Source organism: Rhea pennata, chromosome 25 (assembly GCF_028389875.1).
Source record: "Rhea pennata isolate bPtePen1 chromosome 25, bPtePen1.pri, whole genome shotgun sequence".
NCBI classification, from domain to species: domain Eukaryota; kingdom Metazoa; phylum Chordata; class Aves; order Rheiformes; family Rheidae; genus Rhea; species Rhea pennata.
Window position 1 is genome coordinate 5,444,238 of NC_084687.1, and position 17,081 is coordinate 5,461,318.

Sequence of the window (17,081 nt, forward strand, 5' to 3'; positions counted from 1 at the left end):
CTGGAAAAGTCCAAACCAGGTTGAGGTGCTGAGCTCTTGTAGAACATGTGGTTCTGTACACCCACAGCACCACCAGAAAGGAAAGCGCAGCCAGCTGGGACTACGGAGCACCACGACGCGACGTGCCCCGGCTGCAGAGACAGCGGCCCCACGCCTCATCCTCCGTTTGGTGACGACAGCCTGGATTTCACTGGCAAAGGCAGCTGACCTAGAGCTGGGTCTCGCCAGCCTGCGCCTCGGAAAGCTCCTCCTCCTCCTCCCCTTCTCGAAATGCTCTGCACATCTCCAATTCCGATTGCCGACCGCCTCCCCCCGTCCTCATCCCCAGGCCCCGACATCTCTTCATTGAGTCCTGGTGCCTGCTCTGTTCCCACGACACTGCTTTGTCTGTCAATCTCGCCAGCCTTTCTGCGTGCAGAAAGGAAAGGATCAGCCCCCAGCTGAGCTAGAGCAAGGCAGAGGGACCAGATGCCTCCTCCCTTTCCACCAGCATAACACCAAAGCCAGTGGCGCAGCAGAACAAAACCCCGAGCCCCGGCCGGCACAGCTGCCTCGCTGCAATAAACGGGGCCCAGCGCTCATTAGAGAGCAGGAGCATTAGAAAGCAGGAGCAGAGGAGCATCGGGCTGCGCGCGTGGGGGCAAGGCTCCTTACGGACAAAGGGAAGCACTTCATTCATAGCTAGAGACGCTCAGCTCTGCAGAGGGGTTTGTTCTGGAAAAGCGTAAGGCGCCCTCCAAGCTCCCCCCATTTTTTTTTTCCCAGCTCAAAGGGATGTTTTCTTACCGTTCTTGGGTCAGGTGGCAGGACTGGAGGCACGGAGAGGGGTGTTCTTAGCCTCTTCCCTCAGCTCAGACCTTTAATCACCCCCACGGAGATGGCATCAGCCAGACGTGCCTGGCCACAGCGCCCTGCTCGCCCTCCAGCAGACCTCCCCACCCCGGGTGGGCGCGCAGCACCGTTTGTCCAAGAGGCTTTCCAAAGCTAGGGAAGGATCGTTCTTGCCCAGGAAAAGGAAACTAAGTCACAGATCAGGAGACAAACTGCTTGTCAAAAGACCGTTTGAGCTGGCGCTGTGCTCTTCCAGCCCAGACGGCCGCGTTCCTGCTCCAGGTGCAAAGCTCCTTTGCTGCAGTTGGATTTTTGCACTTATACAACCTTCCAAAACACGGTGCCTAAACAACTAATGCATCAGAATCCCAGATGGGGACATGACAGGAGATGGGGACAGACACCGTTATGTCTATTATACTTAGCCAGGGACAAGCAGGTGGGATGTAAATAATTAGGGAGCAGGTTGTTAGCTGCGGAGTCAGTGTCTTTCCGCTTTCATCTGCTCTGCACAGCACTCTGAGATCAGAGGCAGACGGGACTTGCAGCTGACAGGGCTGCACTTCAAAAGGAGCCACTCGCTTCATTGCTCCCTAGCAAATACCGAGGGGCAGGAACAGCTCCGGCCACCCACGCGAGGGACAGCGGCTGGCCCAGAGGACAACGGCCGCGGGCCGGGGTCTTGCTGCAGGAGCGAGGATCTCGTGGGACGCGGGCGCAAGTCCTGCCGCGTGCTCCAGCGCGCCTTGGCCGGCCCGCCTGGTGCAACACGTCCATCTCCAGCCGCTCGGGGCCGAGCACCACCGGAGCCTGTGCCCCGGGAAGCGGCACAGAGCAAGTCTTGGCCCCCCGGGCCGCTTCCCCGGGGAGCCCCTGCCATTGCCGCGGCAGCCGCACGGTGTCCTCCGCGCTCCGCAGCGGCGCCCGGCGAGCCCTGGGAAGAGACCCAAGCTGGTTTTATCAGCACTTGCTTGGCCCCACACAGCCTTTTTCCTCCAGCCATCCCTCTGCCTCCTTCTGCACAGCACAAAGGAAATTTCACTGGAAAAAACCCACTCTTCAAGTCAGGGACTGTTTCAAAATAAGCACATGACGAGTGGGAAGGAAAGAAGAGTGCTGCAGCAGTGAGGCAGTCAGGCTTGCTGACACAGGGACATCACACTGACCCCAGCCATAGCTGCCTACGTTGACTCCCTCCCTCTTTTTAGTCCAGGTCCCCCCTTTCTCTACAATTGCAACAGAGATGGCCCTGAGGCCACCCTTCGCACAGACAGGGCTTGGCCGAGAGCTCTTCTGAAGACAGTTGTTAATGGTGCAACTGCTGCAAGCTAGAACTGTAAGCAATAGTTCAGACAGCCCTCAGCTCAAACTGCTCAGGAAGCTGCAAACCAAACGAAGAGGAAGCGATGGCCAGGGTCTTTTGCCTTCTCTGCCAAAGCAAAGCTTTAACCAAAGCCACCACCCAGACTCAGGGGATGAGAGAGCTCTAGAGTCAGAGGCAGGGCTCATATTTGCTCCTTCATCCAAAGACTGGGCAGAGAATTAAAAGGGCTAAGAACTGAGTTGGAGCATCACAGGTTGAGGCCATCCATGCATGAAACCCAGCAAAGGCAGTTTCTGTGCTAGTCCTGCACTAAAAGCAAGGTCTTGCTCCGACTGAAACTGTCTGCAGGCTTTCATCCCTCCCGGTTGCGCTGGCAGCCCCTTGCTCCAGCACCTGGCAAAGCAACAGTCAAATGCTACAGGTTTGCAGCAAAAGTCTTGCTATGAAGGCAAAAGCATGATCCCCACCCTACCCCCCAAAACGTGGCTGTAGATTCAGAGTTTCCCTTGTTGTAAGCCAAGGGCATCTGTGCAAGGAAGCACACATAGATCACAGGGTGCTCGGAAAGGGCAACCTCACCTCAGCTCACCCTGAACACCCATTGACCCGTCTGGATACTCCTAGCACTTCTGAACCCTTGTCATTTGACAGTGGGTCAGGACAGTAGGATGGAGGTGCTTGCCCATGCCCTGAGCTCCAGGGTCCTTCCTGCTGACGTGAGACACGATGTACCAGCTCTGTGAGCAGCTCCTTCATCTGGGTTTCCCTGTAGAGCTCTGAAGGCTATTGGAGGAGACCCTGGCTAAAGTGCTCCATGGGGGCTGTCTCCTTCCACCATCCCTCTGTAGGGCTGGACCTGCAGCAGGAGGGAGAGGAACAACTGCCCTGGCTACAGGCTCCTGCTGGCCACAGCTTCAGAGCAAGGCTGGTTTTTAGCTACCAGCAGGCAGAGCAGAGAGCTGCCAGGCTCCTAGTGCAGCTCAGGCGGTGCTCACGCAGCCTCTGCACTGCCAGGAGCCAGCCCAGCAGCAGCACCTCCACTGCTGCTTGATGCAGCAGGGTCTTCCACAGGAGCCACCTAGGAATCAGAGACACACAGAGCCTCCACAGCGCTGCTCAGGCCCTGGTTCACCCCACCGACAGTCAGCAGGCAGTTCCTGACCACGATGCTGGAACAGGCACAGCGTGGGGTGGGCATGGGGGGCAGGCTCTCCCATTTGCTCTTCTCAGGGTGGAAGGCCTCCACAGACTCCAGGACAGTTGGCTGGTTTCCTGGAAGCACAAAGTGAGGCACCGCATCACCCAGGAAGCACCTGCAAGCATCCCCTGCTTGCCTGTTTTGAGCTAATATTTGTATTCTTAGCCCCACACTCTTACAGCATCCTTTTTTCCTGCTTCCTTGGGCCAGCAGGACTGAGGTCTCTCTGCTCTGCTCCACTATGCAACACCACCCAACCCACATGTGCTTTTAAAGCGTTACCGCTGTCTCCAGTGCCTCACCTAGTCCCCCAGCCACAATGACTCTCCCTTTCAGGTAGCCGGCCACAAAGTCTGCTCGCCTTTTCTTCAAGTAGGAGGAGCGCTCCATCTTCATCCAGCCACCTGAGGAGGGAAAGGACAGACTGCTGGGTGGTTACCATGCCACAGGGATGTGCTGGGTTCAGGGCAAGTCCCCATTGGTTTTTCTAGGCTGTTTAAGTCCCCTGAACCCAATCTTGGGTCTAATTCCTGAAAGTAAAAAGAGAAACAACTGAAAGCTTGGGAGCTCTGCTTTCCCAGGTGAGGCTGGGCTGCTCTCCAAAATCCCAGCAAGCTCCTCCCTTGCAAGGAAGTCTCCTACATTTAACACCAGCAGGTGTACTGGCAGCAAGCGCTGCACCGGTATGGAAAACACTGGAGAATGGGCATTAGAGGAGTATCCAGACTCTTGGGAAACCATCTGCCTCAGCCATCTACTTGCTTGTGGAAGCGCAGTTTTTCTGCTGGATACCAAAACCTGTGAGAGCAGTCAAGTTTCTTGTCAAAAAATCCAGCAGAGAACAGTTGAACCCTGCTGCCTCACCTCACTTTCCTTGACTGTAGGCCTTCTTCTAGGCTGGGCTCAATGCACCAGCAACCACAGGACTCAGCAAGTGAGAGCTGGCTGCTCTGCAAGTACAGCAAAGCTTCTTAGCCCTGAAGCACCCACACCCATACACCCCACAAGGCCACCCTGGACCTTGAACACCACCCGTCCATTCCATCAGGAAAGGAAAGAACCACGATAGCCCCCACCTTGTTCAATGTCAAACACATCCACAGTCCTCATGAACTTGGGCTGCCGGTAGAGCCGGCCCTGCCGCAGGCCCCCAAGACTGAAGAGTTTGTCTTCTGTGGGCACAAAGCTGGAGAAGGCCCTTTTGTTGGGGATGTTGGGAAACTTGGTCCATGATCTGGTCTCTGTGTCAAAGACCTCAAAGGCATTGATTGCGTACTTGGACTGCCTTCCACCTGGGATAGAGGTGATGGAAAGAACAGGGTTGGTTCGGCTCAAACAAATCAATGGCAACAAAAAACAAAGCAGCCTCCTGGGGTAAGCTGAGAGCAATAGAGCTGCCACCTGATAAGATGCCCTTAGGTTTCAAATTATCTTCTGTGATCAGGCCCTGCAGAGCCAGGTAGCTTGTCACCCTCATTCTCCTTTTGTAATTTCCATTTCATGCCATTAAAAGTTTCTTTTAGTGCACCACACCCTCCACTTCCCTCCATCCCAGTAGCAGTGGGTAGCTAGTGCAGGAAGGTATTTAAAATGCACCAGTTTAATCAAGACAAATTCACAGCAGGGTAGGTACCAGCACTCAGAGAGCCTTTGCAATGCAGGTAACAGGTAAGTTCAGCACCAGTGCAACCCAGCAATGGTAGCCCAGGCCTCACTGCAGAAGAGTTCATGAGGGAGCCGAAGAGCCAAAACAGCTGCTGTTACAACCGCCAAAGATGTTGTATTATGCAAAATAGATCAAAGAATCTTCTGTGGAAGCCCCCTAAAGACAGCCAACATTGTCTGGTGCTCAGGACTCCTGGGTTCTGATCGCAGCTTTGCTCCTGGTGTGCCATTTGGCCGTGGGCTAACAGCAGCATTTCTATGCCTCAGTTTCCCCACATACAAGATGCAGCTAATGAAAATTGCTCCCTGCAAAATGCTTGTCTAGCATTCCCCAACAACTACAAGTCTTTCCTCTGTTAAAAAGCAGATCTTTGGTGTAGGTGTGCAGTACCTTCATGACATAAGGTAGATAGAAGTATTTTTACTTCTCAGTCAAGGTCAAGGGCTTCTATCACAGTCTCAGGACCACAAGCTCAGACAACCTGACAAGACCTAGCTGTAGCTTCAGGCTGCCAGCAGCCGCGGATGGCTCTGGGGTGAGGGAGGCTGTTCCCCTGGCATGAACAACCACATGATCTCCAAGTTCCCAGGCATTTAAGGGTGCACAAGCTCTTGCAGATGCTTGCTAAGGAGTTCTGAATGGAGATCTGAAGCCCAAGCTAGCCCCACTCAAAACCTATGGCTGCAAGTGCAAGCTCGGTATTTCAGACCGCATGAGAAGGCAGGACAGGGGATAGAGGGGAGCATTCCCCAAAACCCCTTCTAGGAAGGCTTCTCAGTGCTCATAGAGGCATGAGATCAAAGCAGCCACTGCCTGAAAGTGGAGGAAGGAGATGGTAGGTAGGACTGCCTCTTACCCAGCACATAGATCTTGGTGCCTCGCAGGAAGGATGTGGCAGCGTACCTGGGTGTGGGCATTGCCGCCAGCGACACCCAGATGTCCTTGAGCATATCGTAATGCTGCAGGTAATTGTGTGGCCGCAGGTCAGATCCCATCCCACCAGCTGCATAGACTCTGTAGTCTGGACAGGGCCAAGAAGCAAAGAGAACACACTTAAGGGAGGGCATCAGAAACACAGTCATGTGCAAAAATCCCACCACGTGCGGTGGGCCAGAACCATCCACTTCCATCTGAGTCGCTGCATGCTAACATGTCCTGGAGATTCTCGACCGCTGCCAGGACCTACCCATCAGCTGCCAGATCCCCTCCTTTAGCACAGAGCACTGCTCCAGAACATGGTTTTACATCAACCAGCTATGGCTTCAAAAGGGAGGGGGGCATCAGATCCAAACAGAGAAGTGATGCCTTCAGGCTTCATGCAACTGCTTTGATGCGCAGGGAAGCTGGGAGCCCCTCTCTCCAGCCTCGGTGATGGCCCTTGCTGGGGCACAGGGATATTCACTCCCAAAGCTTTGAGCAGGACAAGGAAGAGGTTAACATGCCAGTCACGTTCCCCTCCCTTTGGTAACTGAAGTAATTTCTCCCTTTCTTCATTTGCTCAGCACACCCAGATAGAGAGATATTTACAGCACTGCAGCAATTACAGCACCTTCATGCTCTCCGCTGGAAAAGCAGCTTCCAGCAAAGGGGTGGTCTGCATGGCATCAAGCTTGCCTTTGCCACCCTGTCTGGGCCACCAGGATTCATCCCAAGCCACCAAAATAAGGTCACTGCAAATAATGCCCTCATGTCCCTCAGAGCTGCTCCTGATGATCCACCAGGCCCACAGGGCCTTTGAGCCCAGCTCACAAGGTCTGACAGGGAAAAGGTGCCAGGAGCACCTGTGTGCTGGGAGCAGAAAGTACCAGACCTCTTGCAGCTCTGCTGATGCTCTCCTCACCCTGAAGCTGCCCTCCTTGGCCTCATCTGCCCCACCACCATCACAGGCTGGGACTCCACCAAGGAGAGCCAATTCTCCTCTGCATGCCCCCACCATGCAGCAGGACCTGGCCGCCACGATGGCACCACAGCAGGCGGGGGGCACGGCATGCAGCAAGGGGGGCAGCAGCAGTGGCCCTGGTGACTGTCCTCACAGGGAGCTGAGCTCACAGGACAGCTGGTGCACGTCAGTGACGGGGGATGATGGAGCTCTTCCCATGGAAGGAGGGAGCTCAGCCCCACTCAGACCTGGCACAGGATGGCAGCTTGGTGACCCACACTGCGAGAGTCAGAGCCAAGAGGGGCACAAAAGCACTGAAGCTATTTGTTCCTCACTGATTCCATATCAGTTCTACCCATCTTTAGCTAACAATAAACCTTGCTCTCCAAAATAAATCCTTTTCAATCCCAGCACCCAGCGTTATCTCCTTCAACAAGCACTTCCCTCTAGACACAAGAGTCAGGAGCCCACTGACAGCATCCTTGCCCACAGACCTACAACAAGGCAGCTGGAAGAGCAGACTACAGCTGCATTCTTCAAGGATTTGGGCAGCTATTTCTGTTCCTGCCCTGTTGCACCACACTGACCTCTACCCTATCTGTCGGTAGGCAAGATTATATTCAGAGAGAAAATCATCTCCAAGATGGTAAACATTATTTTTAAACATTCCTTGACAGTAGCTTTTAAACCCACTTAAGCACACAAAGCAAGCAGCTTTCAAAGAAGCTGCCTGGAGATTAGATTCATAATCCCAGGCACCGCAGGAAGCTGGCTGACCTCCGGCGTGCTGTGCAGAACACCTCCCAGCCCGAGGGCGCTTCAAAGCATAGCAGAATATGCTAAAGGAAATCAATGCTCCACATCTCTGCTTAGAAATTAAGATGGAGAGATAAGGCAGAGCCTTGCAGGCATTTAACAACATCCAGTTAAGGCAGCGCTTTACGTAGAGGAGCTATGCAGGAGTTCTCCACAAGAGCAGGCACTTCCCTTTCTTATATAAGGATTTAAGCCCACAACTATGAAGCCAGATCTCTTCTGCCTGGTCTTGGGCTTGGACCAGAGCCCTCCAGAGGTCCCTCCCAACCAAAACTGTTCTTTGGTTCCAAGACTGTCACCTCTCTTCGGCACCATAGCTCAGCCAGGGGTACGCTCAGCTAAGCTACACCAGCCAGCTTCAATATTCCTATTTTTCCAGCAGTTCCAGTGTACAAGAAAAACCCCACTGGTGAGTCTCAAGCAGACGAAGCCTTCTTCCTTTGGAAGAAGTTTCCTTTCTCAGCTCTTCCTTCCCCTATTCACAGACCTTTGAGGAAAGCTGCTTCAATTGTCTCCACCTGCTCACTCTAACCTGCCTCCTCACTCACTCATTTGCAGAGGAGTAGCCTGTTTTCCAGAAGTACCTGGCACTCATTACACTCATTGACAGCAAGCAGATATGAGCAATCAGCAGGAGCCAGGTAGAGCCATCTGGAAATCTGTCTGGGCAAAACCGTTATAAGGAGTTAGTTCTGTTCTCCAGTAAATAAAACTATTGGTCATTCCGGAAAAAGATCAAGAATTGCTCCAAATATCTATTCATCCTTCCTTTTCTCCTCAGCATGGGACTCTGGCAGAACTAGACCTGAATGGGCTACAAGACCTTGGAGAAGCCTGACTGCAGACCCTGGAGCTTGGGTCTGTGAAATACACCCACATACCAGCACAGCCACTGTCCATATGGTTCAAAGGCTGAAGTTTCAGAACAAGCCTCTGAGTTTATTTACTTTCAGCAGCCTCAGAGAAGAGTCTTTCTTTAGTAGGCGGATTGTGACAGAGACATAGGGCTCACCTTGTACAAGCACTGGAAAAGTTTTGGAGAAGACTGACCTTGCCTTAGATTAAGATAGCATTGCTTAGAAAGCTGCTCTGCTTGTGTATCAGGCAGTACCCAACCCTCCCTGACTATCTCCCCCAAAGGCAACTCCCACAGGCCTAAAAGCGCATAGTAGGAATTGAGTTTTCCTTGCCTTTTGCTGTCACTGAGATGCCCATGGCTGCTTCTCTCAGCGAGTTCCTCTTCTTCCACTTGCCCTCATCTATGTTGTACATCTCCACTATCTTCAGCGGCATCTGATTCACTCCGACCCCTCCTATCACCATGATTCGCTTGCCCAAGGTGGCCACAGCCACTCCAGCCCGGGCTGTGGGCATGGGAGGGAGCGAGTTCCACTGGTTGGCCTCAGGTGAGTAGACCTCGAAGCAGTCCATGGGGATGCCGTTGTCATCGCAGCCCCCGATGGCAAACACCTGGCCGCCAGCTTCCACCAGGGTCGAGTAGACCCTGCAGCTTGGGAGGGGAGCGAGGGTTTTCCACTGGAAGTCTTTGGTATTAGCTAACTCCATCGTAGCTCATGGGGCAAGGCAGCATCGGTCCCCTGTCCCCAGGAAGCAGGCTGACTAGGCTGCAAAGCAGAGCAGAGGAGTATCAGTCACCGGGGGAAAACCAAGAAACATGAAGTACGAAGCCCATCCTCCCCCTGCCAGGGCTCCCGGCCGCCAGGAGCACAGCGAACCTTCAGTGATCAATGCATCTACAACCAGGCAGCCCCCAGCAGTCGCAAGCCCCGTCTGCCACCCCCCAACGCAGAGCAGCAGGGATTGGTACCTTTCATTGCGTCTCCATTAATCCTGCAGTTCCAGATCTGCCTTAGAAGCTCTCACAGAGACGGATCCTAAAAATAAAACATAACAAAAGGGAGGAAAAAAGGCAAGAAAGGTTGGAGTCGGTTTGTTACCGCATTTCCTGAGCATCCCCACCCCCAAGCGACATTCAAACTGAGGAGGCTGCAAGCTGCCTGCTCGCTTCTCCAGCTCTTGTTTCCTGCCTGCTTAGGAACTTTTCCTTGCTTCCTCCGTCTCTGATCTGATTATTCCTCCTGACCCTTGTTTACATTTTCGTGCATGCCCCGGGGGGAACCTGATCCAACAAACCCAGCTAGGAAAGGGAAAAGCAACCACTCGCCCCTCAGCCCTGCAACCACAGCTCTGGCTGTGCCACACTGCTTGACAGCAGATCTGCAGGGGATCCCAAGGGCAGCCCACCAGGAGAGAGACACAAGCTCCTGCCGGAAACCCGGGATCATTTTCGCTTCTCTCTCCGAACTGCTGTTAAGCATGCAGATGAGGTTAGTGCAGGAAGGCAGAGAGAGGGCAGAGAGAAGGGAACAAAGGCAGCGGCCCGCTCACTCGCCCAGCGTGGTGGGGTAAGGTGCACGGTGCAGAGAACGTCTCCACCTTCGCTATGTAACTGGGGGTGTTTAACCGTAGCCCCTAAAGCAAAGTAAGATTTATCTTTTCCCTTACAGCAGCCGCTCCAAGCATGTGCCACCTGCACACACATCTGGAGAGGGGACTGCAGGGCAGAGGGAGCTTTTGCTAAAACAAAGAGCAGGCGCTCCTGGCTGAGCATTTACCTGGGCAAGAATCGTCCCCTCCCCTTCCTCTGACATTTTAATGCTTGTTTTTTACTGTGCTTTCCTGAGCACAAACCTCCTTCTAGCAGGTACCACAACTGCCACTGCAAAAAGCAAGGCAGGGAGGGGAAGGAACTGGCCCGAGGGCATGCAGAGATCTGGGAACAACAGGGAGAAGAGGAGAGCAGATGCCTTAGCCCCAGCAGAGCTGCCCAGCTGAGCAGCCTTTCCCCAAAGCATTGCACCCCAGACTCCCTCCCTGCACTGCTGGCTGCACATCAGAGCCCCGCGCGCCCGCAGCAACCCACCGCCCTGGCCGCACACCTTCTCCCAGGCCTGTTTCAAGGGATGGCATGGACTAGCCTTCCCCAACCAAGCAGGCAGAGAGCAGTCACTTGACCCCATCCTGCCAGATCTCCCCATCACCAAACCCTCTGGCAGCAAGGGCAGAAGACTGCAGCCTAGCAATAGCCACCAACAGCCACTCACCACTCCTGATATCTCCTGACCCGGCCCGTGTGGAGCTCACTGGGGAGGCCACACATCCCTCCTAAACAGTCATGCCCACTGTGCAGGGAGAAAGGCAGGACCAGGGCATTTACCCTCCTTTATCCCAGAGAAGTATAACACTGCTGTCACCACAAACTCGTCTCCTACTCTGCCTTGGGGAGTAGCCTGAAAGGACCATCTGAAGGTGAGAGCAGTCTCCTTGGTCGGGTTAGTCCCCAGTTTATTCTCTGAAAGCGCAGAGCACTAGTGGAAAGGGCAGGGCATCAGTGAAAGAGGCCTTAGACAACTGCACTGAGATCCATCAAAATCACTTTACGTCAGTCAGAGTTGGCCTAAAATCCAGTCAGTCTAAACAGCACTGATCGAGGAAATTCTGTCTATTTTAACTTATTCTCCCAAATAAATTTCAACAGCCAGCTAAACATTACTTATTGCAGAAAGAATATGATTAATAAAGCCATAAACACTCCTTTGACTGTAAACCTGCAGCAGCAGGACGCAACATGTGCACATGCGCATGTCACCTGGCACAGCGCAAACAAACCCACACCAACAACATAGAGCAGCAGCAAGTCAAACCGCGCTCCACACCTTCACGGCAGCTCAAGGAACAGGGCCAAAGAGCAGAGGAGATCGCTAGCTGCTGTGCTCCGCTCTCCTTGGCACCTTGCTGGCCGACGTGCATCACCGCCCACAGCCAGATCAGCTCAGGGATTTTTGCCCTGGCAGTTCAGAAGCTTTGGACCAGTGCTTTCATGAATAGTTAATTTTCTCTCTGGGTGAATTTTCATGCATTCATCTCAGACAAATTCAGCATGAGCCTGTAAATTAGAAAAGCAGAGCCAGCGCCTGTTTCCAGGATTATGACAGATTTGCTTTCTGGCCTCTGTACCTCACTTCCCTCTCCTCTGCCTCAGTTTCTTCAGCTGTAAAGTGCAGTCCTGGAATGATACAATCAATATTTCTCAAATATCTGACAACAGCAGAACCTCACTGCTGGTGCCAGTTTATCTGCTATCATTATGCTTGAGCTTTGGCTATTCCCTAATTCCTTGGGTTTTTTTAGTAAGTCATTGGCTGCAAATTCTCTCTGAATATATCAGCACACAAAAATCAATGAGCATGATTCAAAGCTTTTCAAGCGGGGTGAGAATATTTCTGTCAAGTGCTGGGCAGCTCCTTCATGAGAACACGCAGAGCAAAGACCTGCAAATTCACTACAGCTGTGGTCCTGGACAACTGGAGCCAAAGGATCCCGAGAACCACTGTGTTCAGCAGTAACACAAACCCTCTCTCAATTCAGCTGCCTTGGCATTAGAAAAAACTGCTGTTTTTCCTTGCAATGCACTTAAAAGAAAGTCAAGGTCAGTCCGAAGCACTGTGCCAACATCCTTTCTTTTGGTCTCTCCAGGATTACTTGACTTTTCACTAGAAGGCAATACCAAAGCTGTGCTTTAAGACTGGGAGTTGTCAAAATGTGCTGACCAACACCCCGGTGCTCTGCAGCCACATTCACCTCCCAGGCAAGTGGAATTATCACCTCGTTATACCAAACAAATTGGAAGTATCCCTTAAATGGCTGCACTAAAATAAAAACAAGCAGTAATTGCTTTCCTGTCAGAGGAGACCGCAGGCATCGCGCGGAGCCCACGCCAGAGCTGCGCAGCCCTTGCAGCCCGGAAGCCACCGCTCCAAAAGCGCTGCCAGCGGGATGGCAGCCCCGCTCCTCCGGGCGCCGGGCAGGGCTCGCCGGGTGACAGCACGGAGGGGAGCTTGGCCGGGCAGGGAGAGCCCCACCGCACCCACACAGACAGAGGACATGGGCCAGACGCAGGAGGGGACCCTCCACCCTGCTTGGAGCCCCCCCATGCTCTAACATTCAGATGCTCTCGCTAAGGAAGAGGTGTTTCCTCACCCCTCAGGTTACATCAGGCTCAGATTTTGAAGAGCTCGGGGTGTGGTGACATATTACTGAGAGTGATCTGTGATTTGTGAAAGAGAAGCTATCTCAGCACATATTAGTGACAGACCACCTGACCAGAGAGAAAGATCTCATGCCAGTACCAGGGGCCGCCGAGCGTGGTCGGCCGCCTTTGCTTTCCTTCCCACATTGCCTTCCTCCAGGATTTAGAAGCTTTTGGCTCTGAGCTCCTGAAATTCCCAGAGCTACAGAGCACCAGCACAAAGCCTAGACAGTTGAAGTCTCCTACCTTTATTCAAAAAGGTTTTTTCTTTTTTTGGCTTATATACTAGCTTGTGTCAGCTGCTATCTAAACATTGCACTGTAATGCTATTACACGACCAGAGAGTGAGCTGATCGCATTTACAGCCCTCCAAAGCGAAGAAAAGGCAAAAAGGCCCAGATAGTGAAAAGCCACTGAGATACACCCAAATCTTCTAGCTTGATGTCCATGCTGAGGAAACTCAGTCTAAGACATCACTGTACACACCCCACTGCCAAACATACATGCACACACACACTTCCTCCTTGGAGGAAGTCAATGGATCATGTAGAGCACATAGAAGAAGTGGCAAGAGACATCTAAGCCTTACCCCAGCCCCAAGGCAAACGCAACTCTCTATAAATTCATCCAAAAAGATGTGTGTCCTACTGGCTCTGAAAAATCTCCAGCACTTCCACAGCCCCAGAAACAGATCACTCCTGAGCCTCCCAGAGCTCATACTGCGGTGCTCACCAGCCCTTGAGCACTGCTCATTTCGGGGACACCATGAACATCCAGGTGACCGTGTTTCTCCTCTGTTTCTCATTTTAACTTCACACAAGCTGTTCACAGCTGACGCTGCACTTCGCTGACTTCAATAGGGTGACCCTAAATTTACTTTATTAGATCTGCCGTCACCAGGAGCGGGTTAAAATAGGAATGCAGACAGCCTGACAGGGAAACCTATTAGGGAAACCACCCCTTTTGAGCGCGCACTCTGGTACTCACCCAGAGGTTGTGCCACAGTAAGCACCAGGCAGTCCTGCAGCGTGCCAGACAACGTGACAGAGGGGCTGCAAAGCTCGCTGAAGATAACACAGCGCCCAGCCAGTATCAACAGCCAGAGCAATAATTATTCTCCATGTACTGAGGACTGGTGTCACAGAAGATGTAGAAACAGGGGCAACAACAGGCTGAGAATAGCACGCGAGCACTGAAGAGGCACCAGCTCCCACTCCTGAGCACCGCGCAGCAGTGGGCAGCTTCGTTTCAGCTCTCTTGGCTACGAGCACTTTATTAAATAAAGAGCAGGGAGAGATGACACAGCACAGACTGCAAGGAAGACGGCTAGGAGGAGATGATTCAGTGCTGGGAACCTGCTTCTGTCCCAAGGAATAGTTATGGTACGAGGCCAGGAGCAGAACAGGAGGAATAATACGGAGCAGAACGAGAGGCTGGTGGAAATGCCAGAAGCTTCACCCAGCGCCAGCACAGGGGTGTCAGACACAGCCCAGGTCTCCCCTACATGCTTCTTCCCGACTATCTGCCAGATGCACATCCCGGCTACAGCAACGCTCCGGGGCTCTCCTGGCGCTGCTCCAGGCACAGGGACCCACAGACCAGCCTGGGGCAGGAACAAGCCCACAGAAGGGTGAGTCGGGCCCTTGTGGAGCGGGTCTTCCGTTCTCCGTGGTACCTGAGAGCACAAACCACCTCTCACCTGCTCCGAGGGACAGAGACCGAGACCGCGAGAGGTGAACACCGAAGAGCTCTGTCCAGGGGCATCTCCTCTCCTCAAAAACTAAGGCAAAAACGAACTACCTGCAGCTGGAGCTGCCTTGAATCCCAGAAGCATCACACACCGGCTAGGATCAGGGATTTTATGGAGCGATGAAAAACGAGACAGGAACAGAAGAGGAGGGAAAACACCACGATAATTATCTTTATGCTGTTCTCACCGGCCCTGAAAGTTAGTTACGCAGTACCTCAAACACTTGCCACATCCTAAGAAGTTTCAGATGCGGGTGCAGCACGTAAACCTCAGCCTGAGTCGCTGGCCGACGCGAGCTGCTTTCGCTCTTAGAAGCGCGTAGGTGCCGCGGCGTAACCACCCTCCGCGCCGGCGGGCGCCGTCCGAACGCGAGCGGCTCGCCCTCCTCCCCGGCTTTGCCCTTCCCCCGTTTCCAAGCCCCCGGAGAGCGTTTTCCGCCTCCTCGTGCCAAACGCGATTTCCCGACGCCGCTGGCGGGAGGCAGGCAGGGAGGCCGCGGGAGGAAACGCTCCGCGGCTGACAGCAAAGCGGCCGAGAGGCGGCAGGGCGCCGGGAGCAGGCTGCGGCGTGCTACGGGACGGCAAGAGGAGACGCGTCCGTTTTCGGCGCTTGCTGGCGCAGGGACGAAGAGCAGACTCGCCTTGTCCCTGGGCGCGCTGCAGGGCCAGCGGAGCAAGGTAGGATTTATTCACGCTGCAGCTTGTCTTGGGAGAGACAGAGGTACGATTTTATCAAGAGAAAAGAAAATAACCCACCCGCAGGAAGGAGCACTGCCCCTTCCCAGCCCGGCATCGCCCTCGGCGACCGCCCAGCCTCCCTCGGGCACGGCTCAGCCGCACGCGAGCCCGGCAGTCCCACCGATCGCGTTCGCAAAGCTCCCGTTACTCCGTATTTAGGCCACATGCCTCCGGCGGGAATGCAAAGAGCTTGGGCCAGACTCGCGGCTGGCGCGCTCGCAGCCGGCACCCCGTCCGGCCCCCGAGGCCGAGCCGCGAAGGAGGCGGAAAACGTTTGATTTGGGGTCGAGCAATAGCACTGCAAAAAAAAAAAAAAAAAAGAAAGAAAAAAAAAAAGAAAGAAAGAAAGAAAAAAAAGCCTCCTCGACCCACTTTTTCTTTTTGAACCTGAGCTCGGCTTTGTGCCCGGCTGCACATCAGAGCTGGCCCCGCGCTCGGCGCAAGCGCGCGCCCCCCGCGACGCCTCCCCTGCCTCTGCCCCCTGCTTACCGCTGCCCGGCGGCCGCCGGCTCTGCGGCTCGGACGGCGGGGGGAGGCCGGCCGCCCCCGCCAGGCGCCCGCACGCTCCGGCTCCGGCTCCCTGGAGGCTGCAACGCTCCGGCTCCGGCTCCCTGGAGGCTGCAACGCTCCGGCTCCGGCTCCCGGGAGGCTGCAGCCCTCGCGAGGAGGGAAGCGAGCGGCAGCCGGGAGCAGCCCGGGGTGGGAGGGGTGCGTGGGAGGGAGGCGAAGGGCTCGGCGCACAGAGAAATAAATAAAAAAAAAAAAACCAGCATAAATCCGGCAGCCCTAATCCCCGCTCCCTACAGGGGACGCAGGGCGGTTAGAGCGAGAGCGCTCCCGTCCGCCGCGGCGAGCGCTTCCTGCGCGGCGCCCGGAGCCGGAGGGGTGCGCGTGCGTGCACGGGACTGCCAGACCCGTGCTGGAGCCTTTTATGGCTCCCCACGCTCGCACAGGACGCTCTGCACCAGCGCTCTCCCTCCCTCCCCTGCAAAACCAGAACTAGCAGAAAAAGGGAGAGAGAGAAAGAGAGACAAAAATAGAGGAGCAGGAGCTGAAAAGCAGGAGCAGCTTCCAAGAGGACGCAGAGAGCCTCCCGCGACGCCGGCGTTCCCGGGGGCCGAGCGCGGGGACGCCGGCCGGCGGGCTGCCCGGCGGTGCCCGCAGCGCCGTGGGGCAGCCACGCGCCCACCACGCACCTGCACGGAGGGTCCAGCAGGAACGGTTTTGCTCTCCGCAGCCCCGACCCGAGAGAGCTACAAGAAAATTGCTTCTTCTGAAGCCTCGGACGTGGCATTAGGACCACCTTGGGCCACAGCCGTATCGCAGCCATCGTAGCCTTCGCAGGAGCAGATGTTTCCCTGCCTCTTGGTCCTTCCGGGCTTATGCCTCCCTGACCCGCCTCTCAATTCTTCTCGTAAAGGTGACGTGGGATAACTTAGAATCTGGAAAAATCATTTCTGAGCAGGAGACCGAAAAAGAAAGATCCTTTAAACACATCTTCCATCAAGTTCCAAAGCTCCTTCCCAGAGCTGAATCTGCACTTCAACCCAGCAGATATTTCTAAGCCTTCAGGATACTCCCTTAACTCCAAAAATCCACAACGCTCAGGGGTTTTTGCTGCTGCTGCATGTCGTGCTCATACAGCTTTCCCCACTGAACAGGGCTGCGACCAGGCGTGGTGCTCAGAGCACCCAACGGCCACCACGCTCAAGCAGCCGGCAGCGTTTGAACCTGCAGCTTCCGGAGCCGAGAGCACCAGGTTCTTCCATC

General features: G+C 54.5%; 1 protein-coding gene across 2 annotated transcripts; it reads right to left on the reverse strand.

Moving 5' to 3' along the window:
• Nucleotides 1-1,218: 1,218 nt before the first annotated feature.
• On the reverse strand, nucleotides 1,219-16,584 carry KLHDC8A (kelch domain containing 8A). 2 transcript variants are annotated; one of them, XM_062595024.1, is made up of 7 exons: nucleotides 16,508-16,584; nucleotides 9,543-9,609; nucleotides 8,905-9,339; nucleotides 5,876-6,040; nucleotides 4,430-4,645; nucleotides 3,656-3,757; nucleotides 1,219-3,427 (listed from the first exon to the last, which is right to left on the reverse strand). In XM_062595024.1, exons 3-7 carry the CDS (start codon nucleotides 9,278-9,280, stop codon nucleotides 3,234-3,236), a joined length of 1,053 nt encoding a protein of 350 aa, XP_062451008.1. In that variant the 5' UTR covers nucleotides 9,281-9,339; nucleotides 9,543-9,609; nucleotides 16,508-16,584; the 3' UTR covers nucleotides 1,219-3,233. The 2 variants fall into 2 exon arrangements, with proteins under 2 accessions (XP_062451008.1, XP_062451007.1); XM_062595023.1 differs by lacking the exon at nucleotides 16,508-16,584 and adding an exon at nucleotides 15,801-15,903.
• Between the last annotated feature and the right edge of the window lie 497 nt (nucleotides 16,585-17,081).